Genomic DNA, 23,998 nt, shown 5'->3' on the forward strand with positions numbered 1-23,998 from the left:
CAAGCAAACCCTAGGGCCCACCGCCTATCACCACTGCCTTCGCATCTGCGCATGCCCTTCCTGCGGTGTCGGTGGATACCCACCCGGCATCTGCTGCGCATACCCATACTCAGGCGGCGGCACACTGTGTCCATACCCATTCGCCTGACCCTGCCCGTACCCATTTGTCTGCCCCTGGTGATACACAGCTGGAGCCATATTCATCTGCCCACCCTGCTGGCCTTGCGCGTATGGCTGCGGCTGCTGAGGGTAGTAGGTCGCCGGCGAGGCAGCAGGCAAATTCATCATGCCCTGTTGTCCATGCCCACTCGCCATCGACATCTGCTGCTGTCCATAACCCTGCGCATACGCGTTCTGCACTCCAGCCGCAGTGCCCGAGAGAGCTGCATGGGCCGCAGCATTCGCACTCGCCGCCCCTGAGCCGTCACCCGCGGGTACTGCCTTGGGCTCATCGCCTGGTGCGCCGACAACGTAGCCCCACGTACCCTTTGTGAGTTTCTCCTGCACAAACTTGACTTTCTCAGCGATCTTGTCTGGCATCTTGCCTTCGCAGCCCTTCAGCGCCCAGGAACATGCTTTGACTACATCTTTCCACATTTGCCGCTCCCTCGAGCCGAAGGTAGGGTTGCCATGCTCTTGACGTACACGCTCGAGAACGCCCATCATTAGGCCTTGGATGCGGTTTGTGATGTTCTCCTCGGTGACAGCTTCTTTCGGCAGCAAGACGTGGAAGTTGCTCGGATGGCTCGGGCGTAGGCGAGACGTACTGAAGGAGATATCAACAGGCGCTGCAATAAACACTTCTTTCGCTGCCGCAGCGGGACTCGCTGGACCAACGGCAAGACGCGCGAACGCTGCGACGCTATCACTCCCTGCGGAATACAGAGCTTTGGACAGCGCGAAAGGTGCGTCCGCGAGCTGGACGGCATGATGCACTTCGCTCTCCTTGCCCGCAGCCTGGCACTTACCTTTCTCGTAGCTCCGCAGGTCGATACATCGACGTGCCCATGCCTTACTGCGAGGATCAAGGTGCTTCCTCACGACACTTACCACGTCCGAGCCATAGCGCTTCTCGCTCGCACCCCGAAGTTGAAATGCAAAGGTGACGAGCTCGTCTTGCGCCGCGTGAAGATGAGGTCGCGTGAGCGAGAACGGGAGGAACGTGTGAATGTAGTACGCGAAGAAGTACATGTACGTTCCTAGGTACGGGCTTGTGATGTTTTGAGTGCTGCTGTCGAGGAAGAGGACTGGGATGCCCAGCTTCTTAGCATACGATTGTAGCCGTTCCAGGTCCGGAAGTGTATTGATCCTGCCTGCCATGGACGGCTTGACGCTGCTTACGAGATGCAGTGAGTTCGTAACGCTTACTCCCGCGAGGGTGTTGCGTAAAGAGGACGTCGTGGTGTTGATGAAAGACAGCAACGGTCCAACAACCGCGCCATGATGCCAGGCGATCTTGTGCATTTTCGAAGCAGAGAGTGCACGTTCGAGCGCTGTACTCACGCGCTTGACTACTCTCTCCACGTCATGATTGCCAGCGCCGCTAGTACGGGGGTGGTAATTCCATCCTCGTACCACGACAATACTCGCATTTGCATAAGAGCGCACTGTTCCCTCGAGGTGTTTGCTCCCCGTCTCACCTGTAAGATACTCGACCAATTCGCACAATCTTAAGAAGTGGCCCCTGCACCTGTCCTCTTCTGCAATGATGACCATACCACCCTTCATACCCTTGACCACATCTTTGGACTCTCGAACGCCCAGATCGCACAGCTTCGCAAGAACACTGGTCAACTGTAGCATGCTATCGATGTCGCTGTCCGTCTCCCAGACGTGCAGAGCCTCGGGATCACAGAAGATATCGAGTGTATCGTTGGACGCGGTCGTGAATGAGGACTTGTGATCTGAAGGGATCGAGGAGATGGTCTTTTCGAGGGTGGCCAGATCGCGCGACCATGGGCCTGAGAAGGGCGACATGTTGTGACGGCGGCGGCGGTGCCTGCGCCTGCGGTAATGATGTGGCTGTTGATCGTCTCCGTGTGTCTTAAGTGGCGTGGCGACAGGCAGTGAAGGGATCTGGCCAGATGGGTGCTTGCTGGTCGGCTGGGACTTTCGAAAGCGCTGCGTCCACGGTTGAGAAGCTGCGTGTTGCGGTAGGTTATGCGATGGCGACTTAGAAAGGTGGTCGAGCAAGCGCTCGATGTATTCCATGGGGCACCGTTTTGCGAGGTGAAGGAGGGTGATGGGTGGGTCATTAAAGACACCTGTTATGCTGGCAAAGCGAATGTGAAGGGGAAATGTCTGATGTGACGCGCTCCAAACCACACTACGACAGGAAGAATATGATCGCTGGTTAGCAGCAGCGTGTCAAATCTGTCGATTGTCATCGTGGTGTCGTTGAAAGCTTGATCGTGAAGAGAAGCATGTGAACAAGCTGTCGTTGCTGTTGATGTCAAATTCGAGAAGAGAGAAGCAGCAAACCAGTCGTTAGTACCAACGCAGCATTTGCGTGACCAATGCCCGAACCCCTGGGCTGTGTCACTATTCACAACCAACCCCGACGCCAGACAATCTGATGCAAAGTAAATATCGTCATCGACGATAGGCCTTATGACCCAACACCACCACCCTTCTTGACGACCTCTTCTTTATTTAGGATCTCCACCTTCCTGCTTAGTAGCCCTCGAAGCTCAGGGCTAATGACCTTTGCTTCTTCACCCTCTTCAGTACTTGCTTGCTTGCCCTTGTCAATGCCAGACGATGAAGCCTGCGCACTCGAGTCTGACGTCTTGGGCATGGAGTCAGGCCCTGAAGCTAGCACAGCAGCCTGTTTCCTCTGCCTTGCCTGCGGGGCAGAAGGGAAGTTGCCTTTTTTGTCGACCGTTTCAACGGTTCTTTGGAATCTGCGGAACAGCGACTCGGCACGTACGAGCGTCGATTCCAGATCCATGGTACCGGACAGCTCGTTTACTGTTGTGATGTCAGCGATGGTAGTACGCGCCGACGCAAAGTGATGTGACTTACCATACTTCAACACCTCATCGAAATGCTTCAGATGCGCCAGTATAACGTCTCGGTGCTTCTCGAGGATCGCAAGTGCAATGAAGATGTGGAAGTTGCTGCTGTAGTAGTCGGTCCATAGTGATTCCCACAGCCGCAGAACGTCCGCCCACTCGAACTCGCGCTTGTACCAGACAAGTAGCATGCGGAAGAAGAAAAAGAAGTTCGTCGAGTCGGCGGACTGTAGGTGAATGTAGAGCTTAGGGTCCATAAGCTGTACGAGGTGGTCCAGTGTCATAAGCTGCTTGCGCATGCCGGACTGATCACGAAGGAAGTTTCGCTCCTGGAAAATCGTTAGCTCGGAAGAGATTTATCAACTGTAACCGTACCATTCGGTCCATGAATCCAACAAAGCCCCAGAATGCGATCGCGTCGTCTTGCATGACTGCGTAGATGGGTGCAAGCAAATCACTCATGCCCTGAACGTAGCCGAGATCCTTGTTGTACTCATTGTAGGTCAACAGCATATCCTTCATCTGCTCCAGATGCACATTGGTGCCAACGTCCGCAAAAGGCGACTCGGGATCAGGATGAGGGATATCCTCTCCTTCGAATATTGGAATGGTACGATCTGTTCGGTGCACATCCTTCTCTGTTGAACGCACCCCGTCGAATGGGGACAAGTTAGCCAAGTCCTGCGTGAACCTCATGTTGTTCAGTGGGCACATACCTATGCGGTTCTTCTGCTCCTTCCACCACTCCGCCTGCTCTTCGGTCTGGTGGCCCTCGACCATTCGCTCCCACCATGCACCCTTCAGGCGGATGTACTCGTCCCGACGACTGTTGAGGTTCGCACGGCGCTCTTCCTCATTGCTGTCCCAATCATAGACACCAAGGAGGAAGAGCCATGCCTCTTTTCGTACGCCATCATCTGGATGCAGGCCACCGTGGAATATCCGCTCTTTGACCTCGTCTGGCGTCAGTTGCAGTCGACCAGTGTTATCGAAGAATCCCTTCCACTCCTCCAAAGTGACGGGCTTCCTTCGATCTGCCATAGATATCCTGTCCATATCGAGGATCTCGAAGTCACCAAGATCGCCTTGCTCCATAGCCAGAACATCTTTCGCCGTCCAGATCCTCTGGTTTCGTTCCCGCTCGCTTTGCTCAGCAATGCCCATGGCCCACCTAGCGAGATATATGCGCGCGCTATCGAACTCGTCCTGTAGGGTCTGCACTTCTGGGTTCTGAATCAGGCGCCTAACCTGAGGGGGTATCTTGGGATTGTCGGCTACGGCCTGTGCAGTCTTCCTTGTGAAGGTTGTAACCTGACTGAGCTTCTCGAGGATATTCCATCTTGCCTCCTTCAATGCTTTTGTGACTGGATCCATGCCTCCGTCCCACTTTCCTGGTGTCTGTGCCGAAGAAGCCTCTCCGTCCTTGTCTTTCTTTGCCGATCCTGGCGCGTTCTTGCCAAAGGATTGCTTGTCGTCTTCAGTGGGTTCGATGAGGTATATGCTGGGGTCCGCACCCGATCGTTCGATTGTCACGTATCGCTTCAACCAGCGCAGGACCTCGTCGCCGCCCCAGAACATGCCACCGCCATCGCCGAATGGATCGAAGGTTTCCCTTGCCAGCTTCTTCCTCTGCAAGATGGTAGACTGGCACTCGCTGTCGTGGAAGAAGAGCGCAGGAAAGCTGTCACCTGCGCGTGTGTTCACCACGACGCTCCCAAACCACCATCCTAAACTCGGCGGTCGTACCAACAGGGAGTATATCTCGCTTACAGGTATAGCGAAGGCGTAGCCGGGTGTAACCGTGTGCGAGGAGGTAGTCGGCGGCGGAGGAACGAGGTATGAGGTCTTTGGAGGAGAGGCCGAATCTGAAAGGTCGACCTTCACGTATGTATCGTAGGCATCACCCAAGCCAGACTCGGGCATCCAGGCAAGGAGTAGGGAGGATGAGCGGACGCTCTTCGAAGACGAAGACGAGGTTGGGCGCGCATCGTTTGTGTTCTTGGGCGACTTCTGCTGTACCAGTGCTATGAAGCCTGGGATGTTGTCTTTGGCGGAGGGTGAGGGGTGAACGTATACCTGCGCATGCTGGGTCAGTCCTCACGCCACTGGTCACGATGAATGTAGGGGACGCACTTTGCTCTTAGTGTACAGCAACTTCACGCCTTTCCCGCTTTCAGTGTGTCTTATCGTGTTGTACTCGCCCTCGTCATCGTCGCTCACATCATAGAACGAGGCGGACGGCGATGGCGGGCTCGGTGGTGCCGGAGAGGCCATAGCGGGGCAAGTAGGCTGCAACGACCGCTGATATGTGCGTGTGTAACGTTGGAAGAGTTCAGAGAAGCGTCCAGAGGATAAACTGTAGTCTTTCTAGTTGTGGCCCAGCTCATGGGGCAAGAGCACATGCAAGTGGCTGCTGCTCCAGGTAGCAGTGAGCGCCGCAGCTAGTCAGCGGGACATGACGTTGCTTTGTGTGGCGCACGCGGGGAACGCGTTCAATCGAGATCCACGGTTTTGCATAGATGCTTCGAGCATTCTGTTACTGGCAAAGCTTGCGAATCTGCGCATGTCGTATATTGTCTGCTACGTATAGCCGGCACAAAGCAACTGTATACTCCACAAGTGACCCCGAACGCCGAGCTGCCGAGTCGCAGACTATGCAACATGCAAACCCGTGAATGCACTGCAACTCCAAATGCGCCATTGCTATATGTACAAAGAAGCTCAACGCAAGCGCGGTCCGCTCGGCAGACCGACACGTCCTCCACCTGGCGGAGCACGCTGTGGTGCGCCGCCGCCATAGTTGCCAGCTGCATACGGGTCGTAGTCTCCGGATGAGGGCTGCTGTCTTCCTCCACCGCTACTGCCAGCTGAGTAGGTACGCTCATCGGGGTATGGTGGTCGGCCACCTGGTGCAGGTCGTTCGTACGAGCCTCTTGCCGGCGGCCCTGAACCCACTGATGATGTGCTTTGCGCCGGACTTGTTGACCTTCCTGATCCCCATAGACGCTGCTTGAGCCTCTCCTGCGCTGTTGTGCCTGATCCTGCGCTCGGTGGTGGGGAAGGGTCGGCTCCTGGACGTCCTCCAGTTGCAAGGGAGCTCTGGTAGCTTCCAACTCTTTGGCTCGGCAACGGCCTGCCCTGGCTTTGTGGTTCTGGTGTCAAGGAGCTGCTCATGTGACTCTGAAGCGGTCGTGCCCCCCCTCCTCTTGCTCCTGCGCCACGGCGCAATGATAGAGGCTCCTGTGCTTGTTGCTGTGGCGCCGGGTTGTCCCATAGATCACTCAGCCCTCCTCCTCCACGTCCCATAGGCGCACCCTGGCCTTGCTGTCGCCCTGCTGAGGACACAAATTGCTGCGCCGGCTGCGGTTGCGGGGCTCGTGGGTCGGGCGGAAGCCATTGTGGAAAAGGGCGGCCTTTTTCGGTGTAGTATGCGCGAAGGACTCGAGAAATGTGTGAGTCTTCTTCTGTGTCTCCGTCGTTCTCGTCTGAGAGCAGCTGCCGGCGCAGATTGGTGTACCGTGACGTAGTATTGGTGAGGAGGTTGTTCAGGTACGACGACATGGTGCTGCGAGAACAATGCGAGCGCAAGGTCGTGTGCGTGACTGGCAGTCAAAGTACCTTTATTAGGGGGTATGGGTGCGCATGCACAGGTGGGGTTGTACCTCGAGGCAGGTGGTGTGGAATGGTCGCGGGCTGTTTCCGGTTCCAGTTGTTCGGCGCCCAAAACACCGACCAGTTGCTGAAGCGAGATGAGCTGCACTTCTTATGGTAGCACCCCTCCCTCCATCTGCGCTGGATTACTACTTGATACTCTTGGATCACAAAGCCGCATCCTCAGCTTCAGGCTTGAAGCGGTCTAGATGCAGACGTGACGCCAAAGCACCAGTCAAGTCCTTCACCGGTTCACTTGGGCAGCTTTGACCCCCAAACTTCCAGCGTGCATCATCCACGGCATGGCAGTCATCTTGGAACATGTAGACGAGCTTGCATTCAAGCAAACAAGGGGAAGCCAGGAGGAACTCTCGATTCGAAACAGCATGAAACAACATGGCGGACGTCATCTGTACTCATGATACGGGCATGAATACCATGGCCGCAGTTGCTTCGAAAACTTATAACGACGTCGAAGTGGTGCGCACTACTTTCCTCAATCTGCGAAGATCGGCGTATATTCAGAGGCCGGTAGTCGGTCGTCATGAAGTATCAGGCAAGCATGCAGTCACGTGTCGTGAGGGCCGCCTTTGCAATGGCATTTGGTTCCAAGGGTTACTCTGCCCTGACTTTTCACACACAAAACCCTTGGACTTGACGCCCGTTTTGATTATCTGACTGCTCAAGAGCCATGTCGACCCACTTCGAATACTTCACTCATCTTTCTGCAGAGCTGCGCGCCACCATCTGGAGTCTTTCCATTCGACAAGAGCATGTCAGCAAGCACTATGGCGACCGTTGCCATTTCGACCGACGAATCGAATTTCACAATCATGACCCAGCAACTGATTCGATCTCCGTCACCCTCTCGCGCCCGTACCCAACGCTCTTCGCTGTGTGCCGTGAAGCACGTTACGAGGCCGCAAAACTGATGGGCTGCACATGGGTACCGGTCAACGGACGCTACAATAGTCCCACGGAGCCAGCTCACATCACTCAATTCGAGATATGCATCAACTTCAAATTGGACACAATCAACCTCCGCACTCGCTTTCTCACGCCACCACCACAAGGCTCGCTGACAGTCCGCCCCAACCCACAACAATATCGGCTGGACACGCTCGCTCGGTTGCTTGACTCTGACACCCTCCAGAGGATAGAGCGTATTGTGATCAACGCTCAACCGCCAGCATCTCAACATAGGCTGGAGATTGATGCATGGTGGAAAGGAGAAGGCCTGGAGATCTTCTGTCCTGGAAGGCTAAAACGTGTCATCGTTATAACGAGAGGAGATTCGGACCGTGCATCTAGGGACTATTCGCATTGGCTGGAAGTAGCAGTAAGGGATGGAGTGCATGACAGGTGGACTGAAAGAGGGGAAACAAATGAGCCGAAGGTGGAGATGCTGAATGCGTGGCGAGAGATGGTATTGACTCAAGTTTGAGAGGCGATAACAGCGAGGCGTTTAGTTCGATACCGAAGGCCCTGATTCACCGAAGCATGCTCTCCCAAAACATGTGAACGACAAAGTCCAGATGATACACGAGGCCGGCTTCGATGTGTCAATAAACAGTCGCTACTGGATCTAAGGATACTAACGTGGTATGGAGTTTGCATTCACCTCGACCCGGGGTCTTTTCTTCGCTAAACCTTTCTTGCCAGACCCCGCGATTCTAGCCAATGCCACCTTACAACCGTCACAAAACGGCTCCTCCTACTTCGGTGTACGAAGGCCGCTTCACCGCAACCATTTCCAGCTCTTCCTCCGCCTTCCCGCTGAACTACGTGCAAGGATATGGAGCTTTGCGCTCAAGCAAAGCAGCAGCTTCGTCGACCCTACGGTATCAACGGACGGATCATCGAATTTTATAACTGCAACCCATACGAAGCCTCTATCGAAATCTTCGTCTCACGGCCATGGCTAGTGCTTTTCGTTGTTAGCCGCAAAGTCCGCTACGAAGCTGCGAAAACCATCAACGGTACTTGAGTCCCCGTTTCAGTGAACTTTCCCGGTTCTGGAAAGCAGCCAAAGTGATTCGAAATATGCATCAACCTCAAGTCAGACATCACCAGCCTATCTTCGCGCTTTCTCGGCACGGACATGGCCTGGGCTCCGGACGCACCCACACTAGAGCACTACCGCCTTCTGATCCTTGGGCAGATACTAAACCAAGACACGATTAGAAGCATCGAAAACATCATGCTGTTTGCGCAGCCCCCGGACCCGGTGCATAGATCAGACATCGATGCATGGTGGAAGGGCGAAGGTTTGGACATCATTCAGTACGAAAGTCTGGGCCACGTTGTTCTAGTAACAACCACGCCTTTGGCCAGAAGGTCAGCTTATGTCAGGTGGCTGAGGCTCTCAGTAGCGGACAGCTTGGGAGAGATCGGTATGTTGCGGCGTCTACTCGAGGACTAGAAAGAAATATCCGCTTGACTTGAGTAGAGGCAAATGAAGTGACTAGTTTGAAGCTGACGCTAAATAGGTTAACGCTCTCAACAATCTGTTCGTACCCATTGACCCCAAAAGACAATGCTTACGCTGGAGTTCAAAGACATGACTTTCAATAAAGATCCAAAGTTGCGTGTGAAGGCAAGACAGTCACACACCGTCTCACTTACACAAACTTTCGATAACCGAGCACAACATAACTCCTTCAGTATTGATCCTCTCCCCAACATGCCTCGCGCGGCGACTACCCTTCAACGAGAATGTCGACACATCGCGTTAGGTATCAGCAACGAATGGCCCGATCACAGGCTAGAATTGACGCCCGCGAAGTCTTGTTGCCCCTTGGCCAACTGCTACCGCCATGCTGCGCTGCAGGACCTTCTCCATCTCCCACGATTCCTGAATTGGATCCAAAAGCACAAGGGTAAGGGCGAAATGAATGCTGTTGTGCTTATGTATGAAAGGCTGCCGAGGGCGCCGGATTTTGTGGTTGAGCTTGCAAGTACATTGAATGAGAAGTGATATGATGTAGGTAAGAAGGAAAAGAAGAAGAAGAAGAGCAAGGATCATGGTAGTAAGAAGAGGAAGGAGAAGCATGGGTGAGGTGAGCTTGCAGTGCTGTGGATGATTGAGATATCTTTGATTACTTGTTGTCCTTGTCAGTAACGTATAGATACCTTAATTTTCTCGCCTTTAGTGTTGTTTCACAATTTCCTGAACAGCTCTTCTAAGAGCTTCTTGTCATCACCGCTCTCCTTCGCCTTCGCCCTTCGTTTACCCTTTAAATCCACCGGTCCACTACTACCGCCCTCAGATCCTGCCTCTATGCGGCTTGGAGCGGGCACAACGTTTGTAAGCGTAGGTATAGACGTATCCTCAACCTCAGACCCCGCTTCCGGACTGTCAGTGGCGGGCGAAGAAGTCGGCAGCGGAGAGGTCGGAGCCGCACGCCTTTTTCTACGCGCGTTGGTTTTACGTAGCATGTTCTTGATATGACGCTGATAAGTACGCCTCTCTTCCAGTGTAGACTCTTGACGTGAATCGCTACTTCTCCGCGCAGGCTCCTCGACTGGATCCCAAACCGGAATATCGCTATCAATCTCCATATCATCGCGTATGCGAGGAGCTGCAGGAGCCACAGGCTGCTCGTCGGGATCCCAAACAGAAGTATCATCATCTATCTCGTCGAGTCGTCGTGGTGATGGCCGTGACGGTGGGCGAGAATCTGGCGACGTAGTAGAGGGAGCCACAGCCGGTTCTTCAGAAGGGGGCTGCGACTGGATGTCCTGTGGCAGCATTGGTACATCCTCGCCCATTGGAGTATCCTCGAACACCGAAATGCTTTCTGACAGTCTGCGCGCCCCAATCGGATCTTGAAACTGTGAAGCGAAGTCCCCCCCAAGGATGCCCTCCTTACCAGTCTGCTCTTGCGAAGGTGACGAAATGGAATAACCTTGTACGAGGTGAGCCATCACACCCTCGTTTGGTACACCGGCCGGTATGCTCTGTGTCTTCCTTTGGTCTCGCTCTCGGGAGGCTGGCTCTATCCTTGCTGCTTGTAACTTCTAGTACGCATCAGGGTTCTTTTCGTATTGCGGACGGAACTTAACTCGCTGAGTATTTGTCGAAGACGATTGATCGACATGGTTGCTCGAAGGCCGCCCTGCCTTCCTAGGTAGTGGCGTATCATTGCATTTGCTATCCGAGTCGCTTTTGGGTGGCACTCTCGCCGTGTAGTACCCTTTCCGAGGTCTGTTGCGAATGTTCTCATCCATAAGCTCTGGGACTGTGCTTCGCTTATCAAAAACCGCGGTCAACCTGTGCTCCTCAGCGCGTATGGAGTAGGGACCGGTGGGTATTTTCTCGTTGTGCACCAGCTTTCCTCCAATAGGCCCGAGGTCCGGCTTGTCGGCAGCGGATTTCTTCCTCGTACCTTCGGAGGATTCGGACACGATGTTCGCATTCTGCAGCCACTCTTTGACTATATCTTGTCCAATGGGTTCTGCTCCTTGCTTGCTCTGGAGGTGGCCCTTGATCTGAGCCATCGTCGTCTTGATCTGCTTGATCTGCTTGATCTGGGTCTCCAAACTTGCGTCCGTACGTTCCAAATCCTCGATATGTTCTGCAGTAAAGTCCTCGTCAGGTAGGCTACAGTTCTCTGGGCGCGGGCTCCCGGGCGGCTCCGATACAGACGGAAGAGACTCAAGCGTAGAAAGAGGTTGCAGCGGTATGGTGCTAAGTTCAGGAAGTCCATGAGACACCTTTCTCTTGTCTGAGCGGGGTGGTATAGGTGGAGGTGGCATATCAATTACATCAGGAAGTACTCCCAGCGATGGACCTGCCAAGTAGCCGGCTCCAGCCATGTTGCCTAGAAACGTGTTCCTGTCTTGTTCTTCTCGAAACTTCTTCAGGTTGGTTATTCTTTCCTCCATGGAGATCTTGCGCGGACATCCTTCGTCACAACCATGCTCTTGACAGGCGTTTGGCAAATCGTCGCGTGTATATATATCGGCGGGAGCATATGATGTGCCTGAATCCTTTCTGAGCGGGTTCAGAATCCGAACTCCCCACTTCTTGTCGCCCAGATCGATAAACTCTATCCTCCGGCCGCGATTGTCAGGATCTCTCTCGAAAGCATACCTGATGTCTTCGAATTGAGCCTCAGGCCAGCCGTTGATGAAGTCGAGCATCGTATTCACGTCGTCAACGAACTCGCCTCCAAGTATGAACTCTGTGTCCATGCCACTGTAATCAACATTAAGTCGACCTCGCTGCCTCCTCGGATCTCGCCAATGGGCGTTAGGTGGAGGCGATGGCCCTCGACTGGTATCTGTAAGGACTTCTGTATCTGTTCGTTTGAGACTGGGACGGTTCGAAGCGAAGAATGCAATCTCGTGCCCAAAGTTGCAAGGTATTCCATGCCGCTCCTCATGAGCACTTGATGTTCGGTGGCCGGAACTTGATGTTGTTGGGACTAATGCTGACGCTTGTTCTGGTTTAGGCGCCTTACTCTTGCCGTTGCGCATTCTCTGCACCCTTGCTACTTGCTGTGCCTTCCAGTCCATTGCCGATACGGGTTCTTGCACTGCCTCCAGTGCTTGTGTGGCTTTTCTCTCAGCCTCGTGAGTGGCCTCTCGCTCTCGCATCCTTCTCAAGCGGAGCTTATGCAGGTCTTCGTCATGTTCAGCTTCGGCTTTTGTACGTGGTTTTGTCTGTAGCCTCTCGTAGCGTTTGATTTCTTCCTCTTCGGTTTTGGCAGCTTTGAGCTCCTTCCAGCGCATTGCGGTTTCAGAATCGTCTTCTGTCTCTACGTTGGATACATTGTCGGGTATGTCGTTGCTACTCGCAGCGCCAGTGGCACTTTCATCGTGGTCGCACTGCGCGTCATCTTCTTGACTCATAGGCGAGGGTCGCTTGTCTTGCTTCTTCTTCCGCTTGTAGGAGGCGATGGTATCATCTGAGTTTCGCCGCTCGGACGTCATGTTGTCTTCAGGTCAGAGGTCGTCCTGTGAGACCAAGATGTACAATAATGTTGAAACGAGTGTAGTTGATGCCGGAAATAATATGTAGAAGATACGTTGCGTTGACGGTGCGAAGCGTGCACGGCTGTGAGACGTTTGTTTACCCAGAGAAGATGCACTGTTCGTGAGGATGGTAAGTGGGTCCTGATGTGGCTCCCTTGCGTGACAGGTCCTGCTACTTTGGTTATCCATACGGCAAGGTGAGAATGGCAGGCGGCTCTCAAACAAGGAAAGAACGTTACGACGACGACGACGACAGCGACGACTACCACCACCACGTTGAGTCTGCAAATGCGTTGTGAAATGCGTCTTGATATTTGGATTAGTTACTATCCATCAATGAGAATAGCTTATCCAGAACAACGGTTACTGCAAACTTACCAGTAGCCACGTTTGTTGTTCACACCCGCCTCACTCAAACTTCATCTTGTTGATGATACTTCCAATGCCCTCCACATAGATCTCCACTTCATCCCCATCCTTCACGAACCCTTTCGGCTCCATAAACAGTCCAACTCCACTCGGCGTACCAGTCAAGATCGCAGTGCCGGACCTAAGCGTCGTACCCCTGCTGAGATGCTGGATGATCTCGCCAATCGTGAAGATCATATCATCCGTCCCAGTCTCCTGCCTCTTCTCTCCATTGACCTTAGTCCAGTACTTCAACTTCTGCGGATCGCCAACCACCTCTTTGCTAGCGATGCACGGCCCAATGGGCGCAAACTTGTCGAAGGATTTTGCATAGCCGAATTGACCACCAGAGACGGACGCAGGGAGCTGGAAGTTTCGTGCGCTGACGTCGTTGCCGACTGTGTAGCCGAGGATGTAGTCTTTCCAATTGTCTGCGGTGGCGTTCTTGCAGTCTTTGCCGATGACGATGGTAAGCTCTCCTTCGTAGTCTAGGTTGCTTTGGCAGTCCTTGTGGATTGGTATGTCGTCAAGAGGTCCAGCTAGAGCATCGCTAGGCTTCATGAAGATGGCTGGATTGGAGGGGATCGTGAGCTGCAGTTGTGAGCACATAGTTCAAACGACGAGGGATTGAAACTGACGTTGCACTCTTCAGCATGTTGCCTATAGTTCAAACCCACGCAAAGGATGATGTTTGTTGTTGGCAGCGGACATAACAGCTTCGATACCTTGGCTTTGCTGCCCTTCTTGCTGAACCCGCTTTTCACATCGCCCTCGAGCACCTCGACTTCCTTCCCTTGGATTTCTCTTGTTGGCGTCTCCTTTGTCAAGTCACCGTAATAAGTCTTGCCATCATCGGCTTCGAACCGGATCAGGTGCGAGAACGCTGCCATAGCTTGGAATCTTGATGACGTCGAGAGAAAGAGCGCTTGCTTTGGCTTAAGACTCTTGAACGCTGCTCCTGGAGTACAACAGACAGTGCGTGAGCGGAAGCAAGCCAACAGCGGGCGAACGAACATCAGGAACGTTCGATTGGGATGCAGCTTACTTATGTGCACCTCGTTGATGCGTGTGTGGGGAGAGCTCTGCCCCACGTTCCGGGTGGGGCTGGTCGCGGTTCGGCATTCGGAAGAGCTCCGCAAACGCTCACAGCGTGGTCGGTGGTAACCTTCGACTAATAATATCACTGGACAACAGGGCGATCGTCAGATTAAATGGCGACATTCAACATTGAAAGAGATGCGAGCTGACGACCTAGTGCATCTCCCAGGGATCCAGTCGCAAATGTAAGTTCAACTGCTCAACATCAATAGAGTATTTAGTTCCAGCCGATCTCTTTTCCCCCCAATCATCCCTCGGAGCTTCTTTTGCGTCGTTCTGTTCATTTCATTAGAGGACAGTTCCAAACTCTGCTCTCCTGCCGCGGGCATACCATGGACGAGACTGAAATTGAACATCACCATTCTCCCTATGAGTCCATTATTTAGCATGCGGTGAGATGCACCTGCTTGAGATCAAGCCTGGTAACTACCACGACGATCTCGAGATTGAGCTGAAGTGGGTACACCTCCTGACCTACCCGAATACATGGCACTCTCATATGTTTGGGGCCACAAGCGGTCGCCACACCCATGCACAGTCGGTGGAACAGCGGTCGCAATAACAGAGAATCTGGACGACGCTCTTCGCAATTTTCGAAAGCACTATCCTTCCTCCATGCTTTGGGTTGATATCAATCAGGCAGACATGGACGAACGAGCTCTACAAGTCTATATGATGGTGGAAATATACCGGGTTGCAGAAAGTATATTCGCGTGGCGGGACAAACCGAGTGACGAGGGCAAGGTACGCGCGGGGATGGCCTTGATGCAGTCTCTTCACGATCATGTTAAAGCTCAGCATGAAGACAGGGTCTTTGTTTGCAAGAAAAGTTATTGGAGCCAGATTGATAGAGTTCTCGAGTGTATACCTAAGGACGAGGGTAATGACTTATGGTACGCCTGCGAAGGTATATCTGAGATCCAAACCTGTGCATACCGGAACCGACTCTGGATTCAACAGGAAGCAACGACACTAAAACCAAACTGATTCTGGCTAGGCGATCACAGTTTCCGCAATGATCCACTTGCGGCTATAGTGGACTGGGAGGGGACGTTCACTAATGACTCAGACTTCCCTGTTCAGTTTCGTAGATCTTGTGGTTATGACGATAAAGCAGGCCCTGTTGTTGCCACACTCATCGCCCGACTACACGGCACAGACCGTCCGTTTATACAATTCCTTCAAGAAATGCGATTAAAAAGTGTGTAAATCCTCTCGGCCGGGTTTTCGCCTTTCTGGGCCTTGCCAGCGACGTTCCTCCAGATGCGATCGATGTTGACTACCGCGCGGATATAGTTGAAGTTACACAAACGTGGCTCAAGTTCTCATCCTTGAGATGCACGTGTCTTTAAAGGCCTAGAGTCTGGTCTGCATTCTGGCGGTCGATAACTCACATTCAACACTGAATCTCACCCTGAACTAACCATGTCATCCTGGGTACCCAAATGGCGGCAGGCGGTGACTATATCGGGGTTCTCATCAATGGTCTACATCCGAGATAGTGATAACCCTTTGTACCACCCCTTTTCCCGGAGAGGTGAGTGCACAAATCTGTCGCACGACATTGAGCATAACAGGAGTCGTCATGCAAGAGGTCGAGATCGTAACTCTGACCAATTTATGGGACTGTCAGGATGGATGTTGGGTTGAGCCTTGGGTCTGGTGGCGGGACCTCAAAGAAACAGGGACCGTTTCTCCTGAGCTAGAAATGGCTGCCTGTCAGAGTCTGGTTGGCGATAGGTGTCTGGTCGAAAACCCCAGCAAGGAGAATAGTTTCATACGCATTTGGGGACGTGGTCGAGCTATCGACTGGACGCTGTTCATTGATCCACTCAAGGTGCCTGACGAGGCTGTTGTAGCGCGTCGCAACCAGGAGCACCTTGTTTTTAAAGTAACCTGCTATGCTCGACGAATGGCGGTCCTCTGCAACTTCCAGGTGGCCGTTCTACCCGCAGCCGCAGAGGTGGAGGACAAAATCGCTGCATCTTGTGGAGGGCTTAGTCTGTGTCTGCTCAGACGACTAGACGGCCGGTCTGAGTGTCAGTTTGTTAGAGAATGCTACGTTGATGGCTGGATGGATGGAGAACTGGTTGCGGAGTCAGGGGAAAAGCTGGAAATGATTGTGCTGGTCTGATGGCAACACTCCATCGTCCGGGGAACAAGCAACGCCGGCAACTTTCTCAGTACTTCCTACACCTCACCAGACTTCTATAGGGGAAAGTTACTCACTCCTTTCGGGTATACTTATCCTCTGAAATCACTACTGAGCATACAACCAATGCGGTAGGGTCGTCATGCGCTCATAATCACCATTATAATTCCAGATATATGTAATTATTTTTAACAGAGTTTTTACGTACGACCATAGGACGTTGAAAACAAGTTCTCCTGGGCGACCCGTCATCTCTCATGGGACCGTTTTGAGAAAGCCGTTATGCGCCTTCCCGTTTTTGGTAACCACGTCTTCTACCAGGCTAGGCTTAATCTAGATCTATTTGCTCTCTCTCTCTTTGTCGCATGAACAACAAACTGGAGACAGGATTCTGATCTGTGGCCTTGACGGCACGCCAACTGCTGACAATGATATTCCACATGGTGCTCACCTTCACGCGGTCGTACGTTCCCTACCGCTTGCTCTCCGCGCCCTCTCCACGACAATCAATGTGCAAATAGAGACGCAACACCTCTTCCTTTGCAGACTTGACCAGAACCATGCGTAAACCGGCTAGGCTTATTAATTTCAAGAATTTTAAGAAGCGTGCCCGGCAAGAGATCGCGCCACAACCTCTCAGCTCTGAAGATATCAAGAGAGCCCTGATTAAATCTAGCCATGACTCCTACAAGTTCACGATGGAGCAATGGTTGTAGTAAGCCTCATAGTGCACCTTTATGAGTGAAGAGGTTGCTGACTAAATGCTAAGCTTCTCAAGAAACATCCTAGAGAAGCCGATGGCTGAGCAACATTTTACAGAAGCACCTACGACGTACCAGATCAAGCTCTTTGTTACGGTCAAAGGGCAACCTGCAACAACACTGAACAAACAAGACTGCCAGACGTGGTACCGAGCGACTAGGTCACGGTGACAACGCTCAGTATACTCGATACGATCAGTATACTCAGTACCGAGCAATCCAAGCAACTAGGTCACATCGGTAACGCTAAGTATACTCAGTACCGAGCGATCAGGTCACGTCGGCAATGCTCAGTATACTCAATACAATCAGTATACTCAATACAATCAGTATACTCAATACAATCAGTATACTCAGTACCGAGCAATCCAAGCAAACCTTCCTCCTGCTCAAGTATATAGCAAGTAGACACTCTGCCCTTATGGCATTGTGTTCAACCTCGTCAATCAACTTTGTTATTGTGGCAAGGTGTTGACCACGTATGTATGCCTCTGCTTCATGCAGCTCCTGCTCATGTTTATCAGGTTTCACTTAGATCGTGCTCACCGTCATTTGCTCCAGTGCGCACGCCAACGGCGCATCAAAAAAGAGCAAGCACATATGATGGCACAATTCTCGCTAATTCATACGTGTCTTTGGAAAGATTGCTACTATCGTTTCAACAGTAAGACATGCGGGTCATATTCTGTCGGGGATCGAGAGTGATCAGTACGCATGTGCGGAAATATTGAAGGATTGAACTGATTATTCTACATGCTACGGAGTGAGCTATACGTAAGGAAATGTCTGCATTGATGTCGTGTAGCTGTCAACATGTAGTTGTGCGACGTAGCAACCAATCAGCAGATAAGCGCCCATGCGGCCGACTGCAAGGAGACGCTTCAACCGTGACAATATGTGGGTAGCTGTAAACAACGCTAGTGTGATGTGGCAGTCACTCTCATGGCAGGTAAGGTTCGGGAGGCAGGAGCACCCCAAACCGTGACACTTTCAGAGAGGGATATCTGTGTAAGGTTATTCAATGAAGCAAGGACGCCTGGTGCCTCATGGCACTCGTTCCATACCTCTGTCGCTGGTGCCCATACCGCTGTGATGTTCAGCCTCAATGTCATGAGTGCTGACAAAACCTACTAGTGCTGCTGTTGGGACTCGTTTGCGAGGGATTGAACCTTAGCACCATGACGCTGCGGCACGTGCGTCCCAGCCACTTAGTTTAGTGGCGCAGAGCCTGAGCCACATGTTGATTGGCCAATGGCGTGTTTGTTTCCCATCTCGTCCATGGAGACAGGACAGGTCACCGTGAAGGTGAAGACAACTCTGCAATTACTCTAGACGCTCGCAGCCACCTAGATAACAGAGCTTTGCAGCAGCGAATATTCCCCCTTCTAAACCACAACCACCACGTCTGCGATCGCCAACCGTGCTGCCGAAGCCTGCGTGGAGCTTCAACTCCGGTCGAGGGTACCGCTGTGATCGTCATCTTCTCGAGCTGTCGCGGCCCAGAAACTGTAGCAGACGCAGAGTGAGACCTGCGAAGTTGATTTGGTGTGAGACTTGACCACCGTTGCCGCTGGGAAGTATACCTGATCCAATTTGATGAGCTCCGCTGACTTCACCGTTGCCATACCTCCTCATTTGCTGGGAAATACACTCGCCCGAGACGACGAGCCTCGCTGGTCATACACAGACCGTTCGACTCACACGCCTGCCACCTTGACCGCACCCGGTCTTTGACCGCTGGGAAGTACGCCTCGTCCGCCGCGAGATGTCGCTGATCGCAGGTGTTAGGTTGGGTCGTCACACACATTGTCGAGACGCGCGAGCGCCTGCTCCCTCGCTGGGACGTGTCCCCTCTCAACAGACTGTGATCCATGCTGATACACTTAGGAATCCCTCGCCCTACCTCGCTTGCATCGAGCGCTGGGAGTATACCCTCGTCACACCCTCACCCACAAGTGCCATTGACCACGGCTGACTACACCGGGACAACGTTCAACATCGACACACCATCAGCTTGGACACACCTGGGGGCAGCACCAGATGCTACCTGGGTTAACAAAGCACAACAAGCAGCTGGGTGCCTTTGATGGCAAGGCCGTAGCTAGGGTGGTCGACTTCGACGCCCCAGTTGGACCCTCCGAGGCAGCTAAGCGCATTGACCGTCTTTGTCGTCGCGACCCAGCGGATCGGGATGCGCTAGCTTCGCCTGCCATGCGGTGGCCTGCATTAGCGTATGGAGATGCAGCTGTAAGATATCGTACTGAATTGGACGCTATACCCACCGCGGATCGGTCGCTGAGACGATTGTGGCGCAGATTGGCGGCTTTCTGGCGGTGCCTCCGAACGATTCCCGGCGTCGTTGCTGCACCGTGGCCTCATTCCCAGCACTGAGCAGCGCTGCCCAGAGACGTCTCAACGCGCTCATCGTCGTCCGCAGCCGGCCACCTCGCGACTGTAACAAACAAGGTTAGTCGAGTCTGTAGATGCTGGATGATGAGAAGTGCATCGCAACGGGGGCGAGGTCATCGCGAAGATGCGACTCGTTGGGGCTGTGCTGGGCCTGCATGAGCGCAATCAGCCGCACCTGCTCCTGCCTCAAGCCCGTCCGTTTGAGCATCCTCACAGGAATCAGAACATGGTGCAAAACACCAGCTTCAGCCTGCAACATTAAGATCGTGGTTTCAACCGTGTAGCCACCCGGGGCTTTGTAGCCATTCGCACCCTTCTCCGTAAGCTCGTCTTAGAGAGCCAGCCGCCGCGCTCTCGTCCTACCAGGCTGCCACGTCGAGCCTCTCGCGTCTCCTTCTCACCCTATGCGCCTGTCACACATCCACACGAATCGATGCGTCTTTTGCACTACGACGAACATGGTGAGCTCAGCATCATCAGCTTCGACGATCGCGCAATACCGCCATATGCAATACTTTCACACACTTGGGGAGCCGATGCGGAGGAGGTGACTTTTGCAGACCTTGCGACAGGCGATGGCAAGGCCAAGCGTGGCTACAAGAAGATTCACTCCTGCGGACAACAAGCACAACAAGATGGCTTACAATACTTCTGGGTCGACACGTGCTGCATCGACAAGACGGACAAGGCTGAGCTCTCTCACGCCATCCGGTCCATGTTTCGCTGGTATCAGAACGCCACAAAGTGCTACGTGTATCTGTCGGATGTATCGACAGGGAGAGGAAACTCGATAACATGCTTGGCAATTTCACCTGGGAGCCTGCTTTTAGGGCAAGCCGATGGTTCGCGCGTGGCTGGACGCTGCAAGAGCTCCTTGCCCCGAGCATAGTCGAGTTCTTCTCTCAAGAGTGGGAGAGGCTTGGCGACAAGATATCGCTAAAGTCATCGATCCACAAGATCACTAGTATTTCACTTGAAGCGCTCGACGGAGCCCCTCTGTCCCAATTTAGCGTCGACGAACGGCTGCGGTGGAAAGGTGACCGGGAGACCAAGCGCGAAGAAGATGCATGGTACTCACTATCAGGTATCTTTGATGTTGAGATAGCGCCGGCTTATACCGAAGGGGCGGCAAGTGCGTTCAGACGTCTGATGGACGAGATCGACAATTCCAAAAGATGTGTCCATGGTATACAAAGCACAGATCCGCGTGACGACAAGAAGCGCATCGAGGAAACCAAAGGTGGACTGCTAGCTGACTCCTACCGCTGGGTTCTCGACAATGCTACTTTCCAGGGGTGGCAACATGACCAACGCAGCCAACTGCTGTGGGTGAAGGTGATCCTGGAAAAGGCAAGACCATGCTGCTCTGCGGCATTATAGATGAGCTGCACAGCTGGCTGCCTAAGACTGCCCTTGTATCGTACTTCTTCTGCCAAGCGACTGACTCACGCATCAACAGCGCCACAGCCGTGTTGCGAGGACTGTTGTACATGCTTGTGAGTCAGCAACCGTCACTCGCATCGCACGTCCGTAAGAAGCACGATCACGCAGGCAAATCGTTGTTCGAGGATGCGAATGCCTGGGTTGCCCTGACAGAGATCTTCGCGGACGTGCTACGGGATCCACAGCTCAGGGCTACACACCTGATCATCGATGCGCTAGACGAGTGTGTCACTGATCTGCCGAAACTGCTCCGCTTCATCGCAAAGCAGTCTTCTGTGTCTTCCCGCGTCAAGTGGATCGTGTCGAGCCGCAATTGGCCAGAGATTGAAGAGCAGCTGGAGCAAGCTGGGCACAAGGTCAGGTTGAGCCTTGAGCTGAACACAGAGTCTGTATCGATGGCCATAGGGGTGTTCATCCGACATAAGATATCTCAGTTGGCACTGCACAAGAAGTACGACGAGCAGACGCAAGACGCGGTGTTGCAGCGATTGACGTCAAATGCAGATGACATTCCTTTGGGTAGCGTTAGTGTGTCAAGACCTCGAAGCGACGGCGAGGCGGAACGTTCTAAAGAAGCTGGACAGCTTCCCTCCCGGGCTGATCGCACTGTACGAGCGGATGATGCGTCAGATTAGCGTGTCAGATGACGCTGCACTTTGCAAGCAGGTGCTGGCTTTGACAGCGCTTGTGTATCGACCAGTCACGCTGAAGGAGCTGGTGGCCCTTGCCGAGCCGCTCGAAGACATGGCCGATGAAGCAGAAGTACGAGAGGTCATCGGGCTTTGTGGATCGTTCCTCAGTCTGCGAGAAGATACCGTCTACTTTGTACACCAGTCCGCGCAAGACTTCCTCTTCGCCAAGGCATATGACGAGATCTTCCCGCGTGGGGCTGAAGCTACTCATCACGTGATCTTCTCAAGGTCGCTCGCGATTCTGTCTCGGACGTTGCGCAGGGACATGTACAGCCTGGAAGTGTTAGGATTTGCTATCGAAGACCTTCGACCGCCCAATCCAGACCCGCTTGCAGCCTTACGCTACTCGTGCGTCCACTGGATTGACCATCTGTACGACTCGAAGCCTAAGTCTTGGGCTGATGGTGTTGGCGACTTGGAAGTCGCAAGTGCCATCGATGAATTTATGAGAAAGAGATATCTATACTGGCTAGAAGGGCTCAGTCTGTGCAGAAGTATGGGAAAAGCGGTGGTTTCAAAGGCAAAGCTATGCTTTCTGGTTCAGGTACGGCATGCAAAGATGACACATTTGTGTAATCCTCATTACACATGCTGACTCTTCCAGGAGATGCAGGCTGACGATAAGCTTATCGAGATTGTCCAAGATGCATTCCGATTCGTCATGTATCACAAAGGAGTGATTGAGAGCTACCCCCTGCAGACGTATGCATCTGCGCTGTTGTTCAGTCCGACAGGGAGCGTGACTAGAAGGTTGTTTCAGCACGAAGAGCCCAACGGAATCGCTGTCAGGCCAGCCATGCGCGCTGGCTGGAGTGCTTGCCTGCAGACGCTCGAGGGCCATAGCGGCGCTGTCAGCTCTGTAGCCTTCTCGCACGACTCGGCCAAGCTGGCGTCGGTGTCATGGGGCAACACCGTCAAGGTGTGGGATGCGAGCAGTGGCGCGTGTCTGCAGACGCTCGAGGGCCGTAGCAGGAATGTCACGTATGTAGCCTTCTCGCACGACTCGAGCAAGCTGGCGTCGACGTCAGACGACAAGACGGTCAAGGTGTGGGATGCGAGCAGCGGCGCGTGTCTGCAGACGCTCGAGGGCCATAGCAGTACTGTCATCTCTGTAGCCTTCTCGCACGACTCGAGCAAGCTGGCGTCGGCATCAGTCGACGGGACCGTCAAGGTGTGGGATGCGAGCAGCGGCGCGTGTCTGCCGACACTCGAGGGCCATAGCAGTACTGTCACCTCTGTAGCCTTCTCGCACGACTCGAGCAAGCTGGCGTCGGCGTCAAACGACAAGACGGTCAAGGTGTGGGATGCGAGCAGTGGCGCGTCCCTGCAGACGCTCAACGTTGGCAAGACTCTTTACAGTCTATCTTTCGATCCCACCAGCTCTGTTCTTCTTTCTGAGATAGGTCCCATTGCCACACACAGCCCGGGAACCTCTAGCGAGGTAGCTGTTGTGGAACCTGAACTCCCTCTGTATCTAGGCACAAGCCTCAGCTCCGATAGCATATGGATCAAGTATGACGGTAGGAATGTGTTGTGGATACCATCAGAGTATCGACCGTCATGCTCTGCAGTGTGCGGAAACACAGTCGGAATGGGCGTTGGGACTGATTGTTGACCCAGTCCCCCACGTGTGTTTTTAGCGAAGTGTAGACAAGAGCCAATCGTCCTCTACTGTACCTTGGGTTCTGAACTCTGCTTTCAGTGGCTATAGGGATGCGCGTGAGCACAAAGTTGCATATTATAGCATAACTTGCAGCAATTCGAGGAAATGACTAACGCCGTGTCATTATCAATAAATCTTGCGTTTTATGTTCTCGCTGTTTTCGGTGCTGTGCCCAGCTTAGAAAGACATGTTGGAGAGGTGAGGAAAGAAAGCCGCCAGTCTGCGCCACAGTTCGTCTCAGTGGTTAATCTTTTATGGGATTAACGTGAGTGTATAGCGAGTGGACCGGCTAAGCGAGTGGACCGCCTCAACAAGCCATTGGGACCTCTGCGTGCGATTGCTTAACAGCACAATGCTATATTGTAATCTGCAGTAGATATTATTAATTGCTAACGTCTACTACGTCTTTTGCACATGTGCGCGAGTTGTGTCCTGTTTTACCACAGCGCTTGCAGTGCCTTTTGCGCTGCTCGCCTGCACCTGTCCGGGCCCTACCTTCATGCATTTCCCCCTCAATCTGCATCCCAACATCACATTGGGCCATCAAATCCTCTGCCTGTTCCTTTGACAGGTCTCCACCCTCCTGGATCCGTGTAACAATCACGACCGGAACCGCTGTGACTCTGGTCCGATTCCCACATATACCTGCACGGAACCCTTGCACATCGCCTCCTTTTCATGCAAGACTATCACATCGCACCTGACAACCCAATGGTCCGATTGTGCTC

General features: G+C 53.2%; 10 protein-coding genes across 10 annotated transcripts; 4 read left to right on the forward strand and 6 right to left on the reverse strand.

Annotated features, from left to right (window-relative positions):
- Positions 1 to 27: 27 nt before the first annotated feature.
- Positions 28 to 1,977, reverse strand: BU25DRAFT_486563 (uncharacterized protein; the record flags this gene model as incomplete). Its single annotated transcript, XM_033700168.1, has 1 exon — positions 28 to 1,977. One exon carries the CDS (start codon positions 1,975 to 1,977, stop codon positions 28 to 30), a length of 1,950 nt encoding a protein of 649 aa, XP_033567660.1.
- Positions 1,978 to 2,608: 631 nt separating this feature from the next.
- BU25DRAFT_416677 (GTPase-activating protein-like protein gyp7) lies at positions 2,609 to 5,288 on the reverse strand (the record flags this gene model as incomplete). The annotated part of the gene is made up of 4 exons (XM_033699893.1): positions 2,609 to 2,970; positions 3,025 to 3,343; positions 3,390 to 5,090; positions 5,148 to 5,288. The coding sequence occupies 4 exons, from the start codon at positions 5,286 to 5,288 to the stop codon at positions 2,609 to 2,611; spliced, it is 2,523 nt and encodes an 840-aa protein (XP_033567661.1).
- Positions 5,289 to 5,571: 283 nt separating this feature from the next.
- Positions 5,572 to 6,730, reverse strand: BU25DRAFT_405367 (uncharacterized protein). The gene has a single exon (XM_033699764.1). The coding sequence runs from the start codon at positions 6,573 to 6,575 to the stop codon at positions 5,736 to 5,738; it is 840 nt and encodes a 279-aa protein (XP_033567662.1). The 5' UTR covers positions 6,576 to 6,730; the 3' UTR covers positions 5,572 to 5,735.
- Positions 6,731 to 7,061: 331 nt separating this feature from the next.
- BU25DRAFT_416679 (uncharacterized protein) lies at positions 7,062 to 8,109 on the forward strand (the record flags this gene model as incomplete). The annotated part of the gene is made up of 2 exons (XM_033699894.1): positions 7,062 to 7,242; positions 7,397 to 8,109. The coding sequence occupies 2 exons, from the start codon at positions 7,062 to 7,064 to the stop codon at positions 8,107 to 8,109; spliced, it is 894 nt and encodes a 297-aa protein (XP_033567663.1).
- Positions 8,110 to 8,398: 289 nt separating this feature from the next.
- Positions 8,399 to 9,616, forward strand: BU25DRAFT_405368 (uncharacterized protein). The gene is made up of 2 exons (XM_033699765.1): positions 8,399 to 9,033; positions 9,155 to 9,616. Exons 1-2 carry the CDS (start codon positions 8,767 to 8,769, stop codon positions 9,227 to 9,229), a joined length of 342 nt encoding a protein of 113 aa, XP_033567664.1. The 5' UTR covers positions 8,399 to 8,766; the 3' UTR covers positions 9,230 to 9,616.
- Positions 9,617 to 9,824: 208 nt separating this feature from the next.
- BU25DRAFT_444214 (uncharacterized protein) lies at positions 9,825 to 12,602 on the reverse strand (the record flags this gene model as incomplete). Its single annotated transcript, XM_033700029.1, has 2 exons — positions 9,825 to 10,672; positions 10,721 to 12,602. 2 exons carry the CDS (start codon positions 12,600 to 12,602, stop codon positions 9,825 to 9,827), a joined length of 2,730 nt encoding a protein of 909 aa, XP_033567665.1.
- A 450-nt stretch (positions 12,603 to 13,052) lies between these two features.
- On the reverse strand, positions 13,053 to 13,942 carry BU25DRAFT_327545 (uncharacterized protein; the record flags this gene model as incomplete). Its single annotated transcript, XM_033699487.1, has 2 exons — positions 13,053 to 13,643; positions 13,691 to 13,942. The coding sequence occupies 2 exons, from the start codon at positions 13,940 to 13,942 to the stop codon at positions 13,053 to 13,055; spliced, it is 843 nt and encodes a 280-aa protein (XP_033567666.1).
- Positions 13,943 to 14,636: 694 nt separating this feature from the next.
- On the forward strand, positions 14,637 to 16,460 carry BU25DRAFT_464542 (uncharacterized protein; the record flags this gene model as incomplete). Its single annotated transcript, XM_033700124.1, has 3 exons — positions 14,637 to 15,057; positions 15,148 to 15,351; positions 15,728 to 16,460. 3 exons carry the CDS (start codon positions 14,637 to 14,639, stop codon positions 16,282 to 16,284), a joined length of 1,182 nt encoding a protein of 393 aa, XP_033567667.1. The 3' UTR covers positions 16,285 to 16,460.
- Positions 16,461 to 19,905: 3,445 nt separating this feature from the next.
- Positions 19,906 to 23,563, forward strand: BU25DRAFT_486568 (uncharacterized protein; the record flags this gene model as incomplete). Its single annotated transcript, XM_033700169.1, has 6 exons — positions 19,906 to 20,198; positions 20,249 to 20,797; positions 20,866 to 21,391; positions 21,420 to 22,151; positions 22,212 to 23,119; positions 23,548 to 23,563. The coding sequence occupies 6 exons, from the start codon at positions 19,906 to 19,908 to the stop codon at positions 23,561 to 23,563; spliced, it is 3,024 nt and encodes a 1,007-aa protein (XP_033567668.1).
- Positions 23,564 to 23,652: 89 nt separating this feature from the next.
- Positions 23,653 to 23,865, reverse strand: BU25DRAFT_327922 (uncharacterized protein; the record flags this gene model as incomplete). Its single annotated transcript, XM_033699502.1, has 1 exon — positions 23,653 to 23,865. A coding segment is annotated over one exon (213 nt), but the record flags the coding sequence as incomplete, so codon positions are not given.
- Between the last annotated feature and the right edge of the window lie 133 nt (positions 23,866 to 23,998).

The sequence above is a fragment of the Macroventuria anomochaeta genome, assembly GCF_010093625.1.
Source record: "Macroventuria anomochaeta strain CBS 525.71 unplaced genomic scaffold BU25scaffold_1, whole genome shotgun sequence".
Taxonomy (NCBI): domain Eukaryota; kingdom Fungi; phylum Ascomycota; class Dothideomycetes; order Pleosporales; family Didymellaceae; genus Macroventuria; species Macroventuria anomochaeta.

Bases quoted from the DNA above. Each gene is read 5' to 3' on its own strand.
- BU25DRAFT_405367 (XM_033699764.1), bottom strand. From the start codon at position 6,575: ATGTCGTCGTACCTGAACAACCTCCTCACCAATACTACGTCACGGTAC.
- BU25DRAFT_405368 (XM_033699765.1), top strand. From the start codon at position 8,767: ATGGCCTGGGCTCCGGACGCACCCACACTAGAGCACTACCGCCTTCTG. The intron at 9,034-9,154 runs GTAGCGGACAGC...GACGCTAAATAG, and splicing joins TCAGGTGGCTGAGGCTCTCA to GTTAACGCTCTCAACAATCT.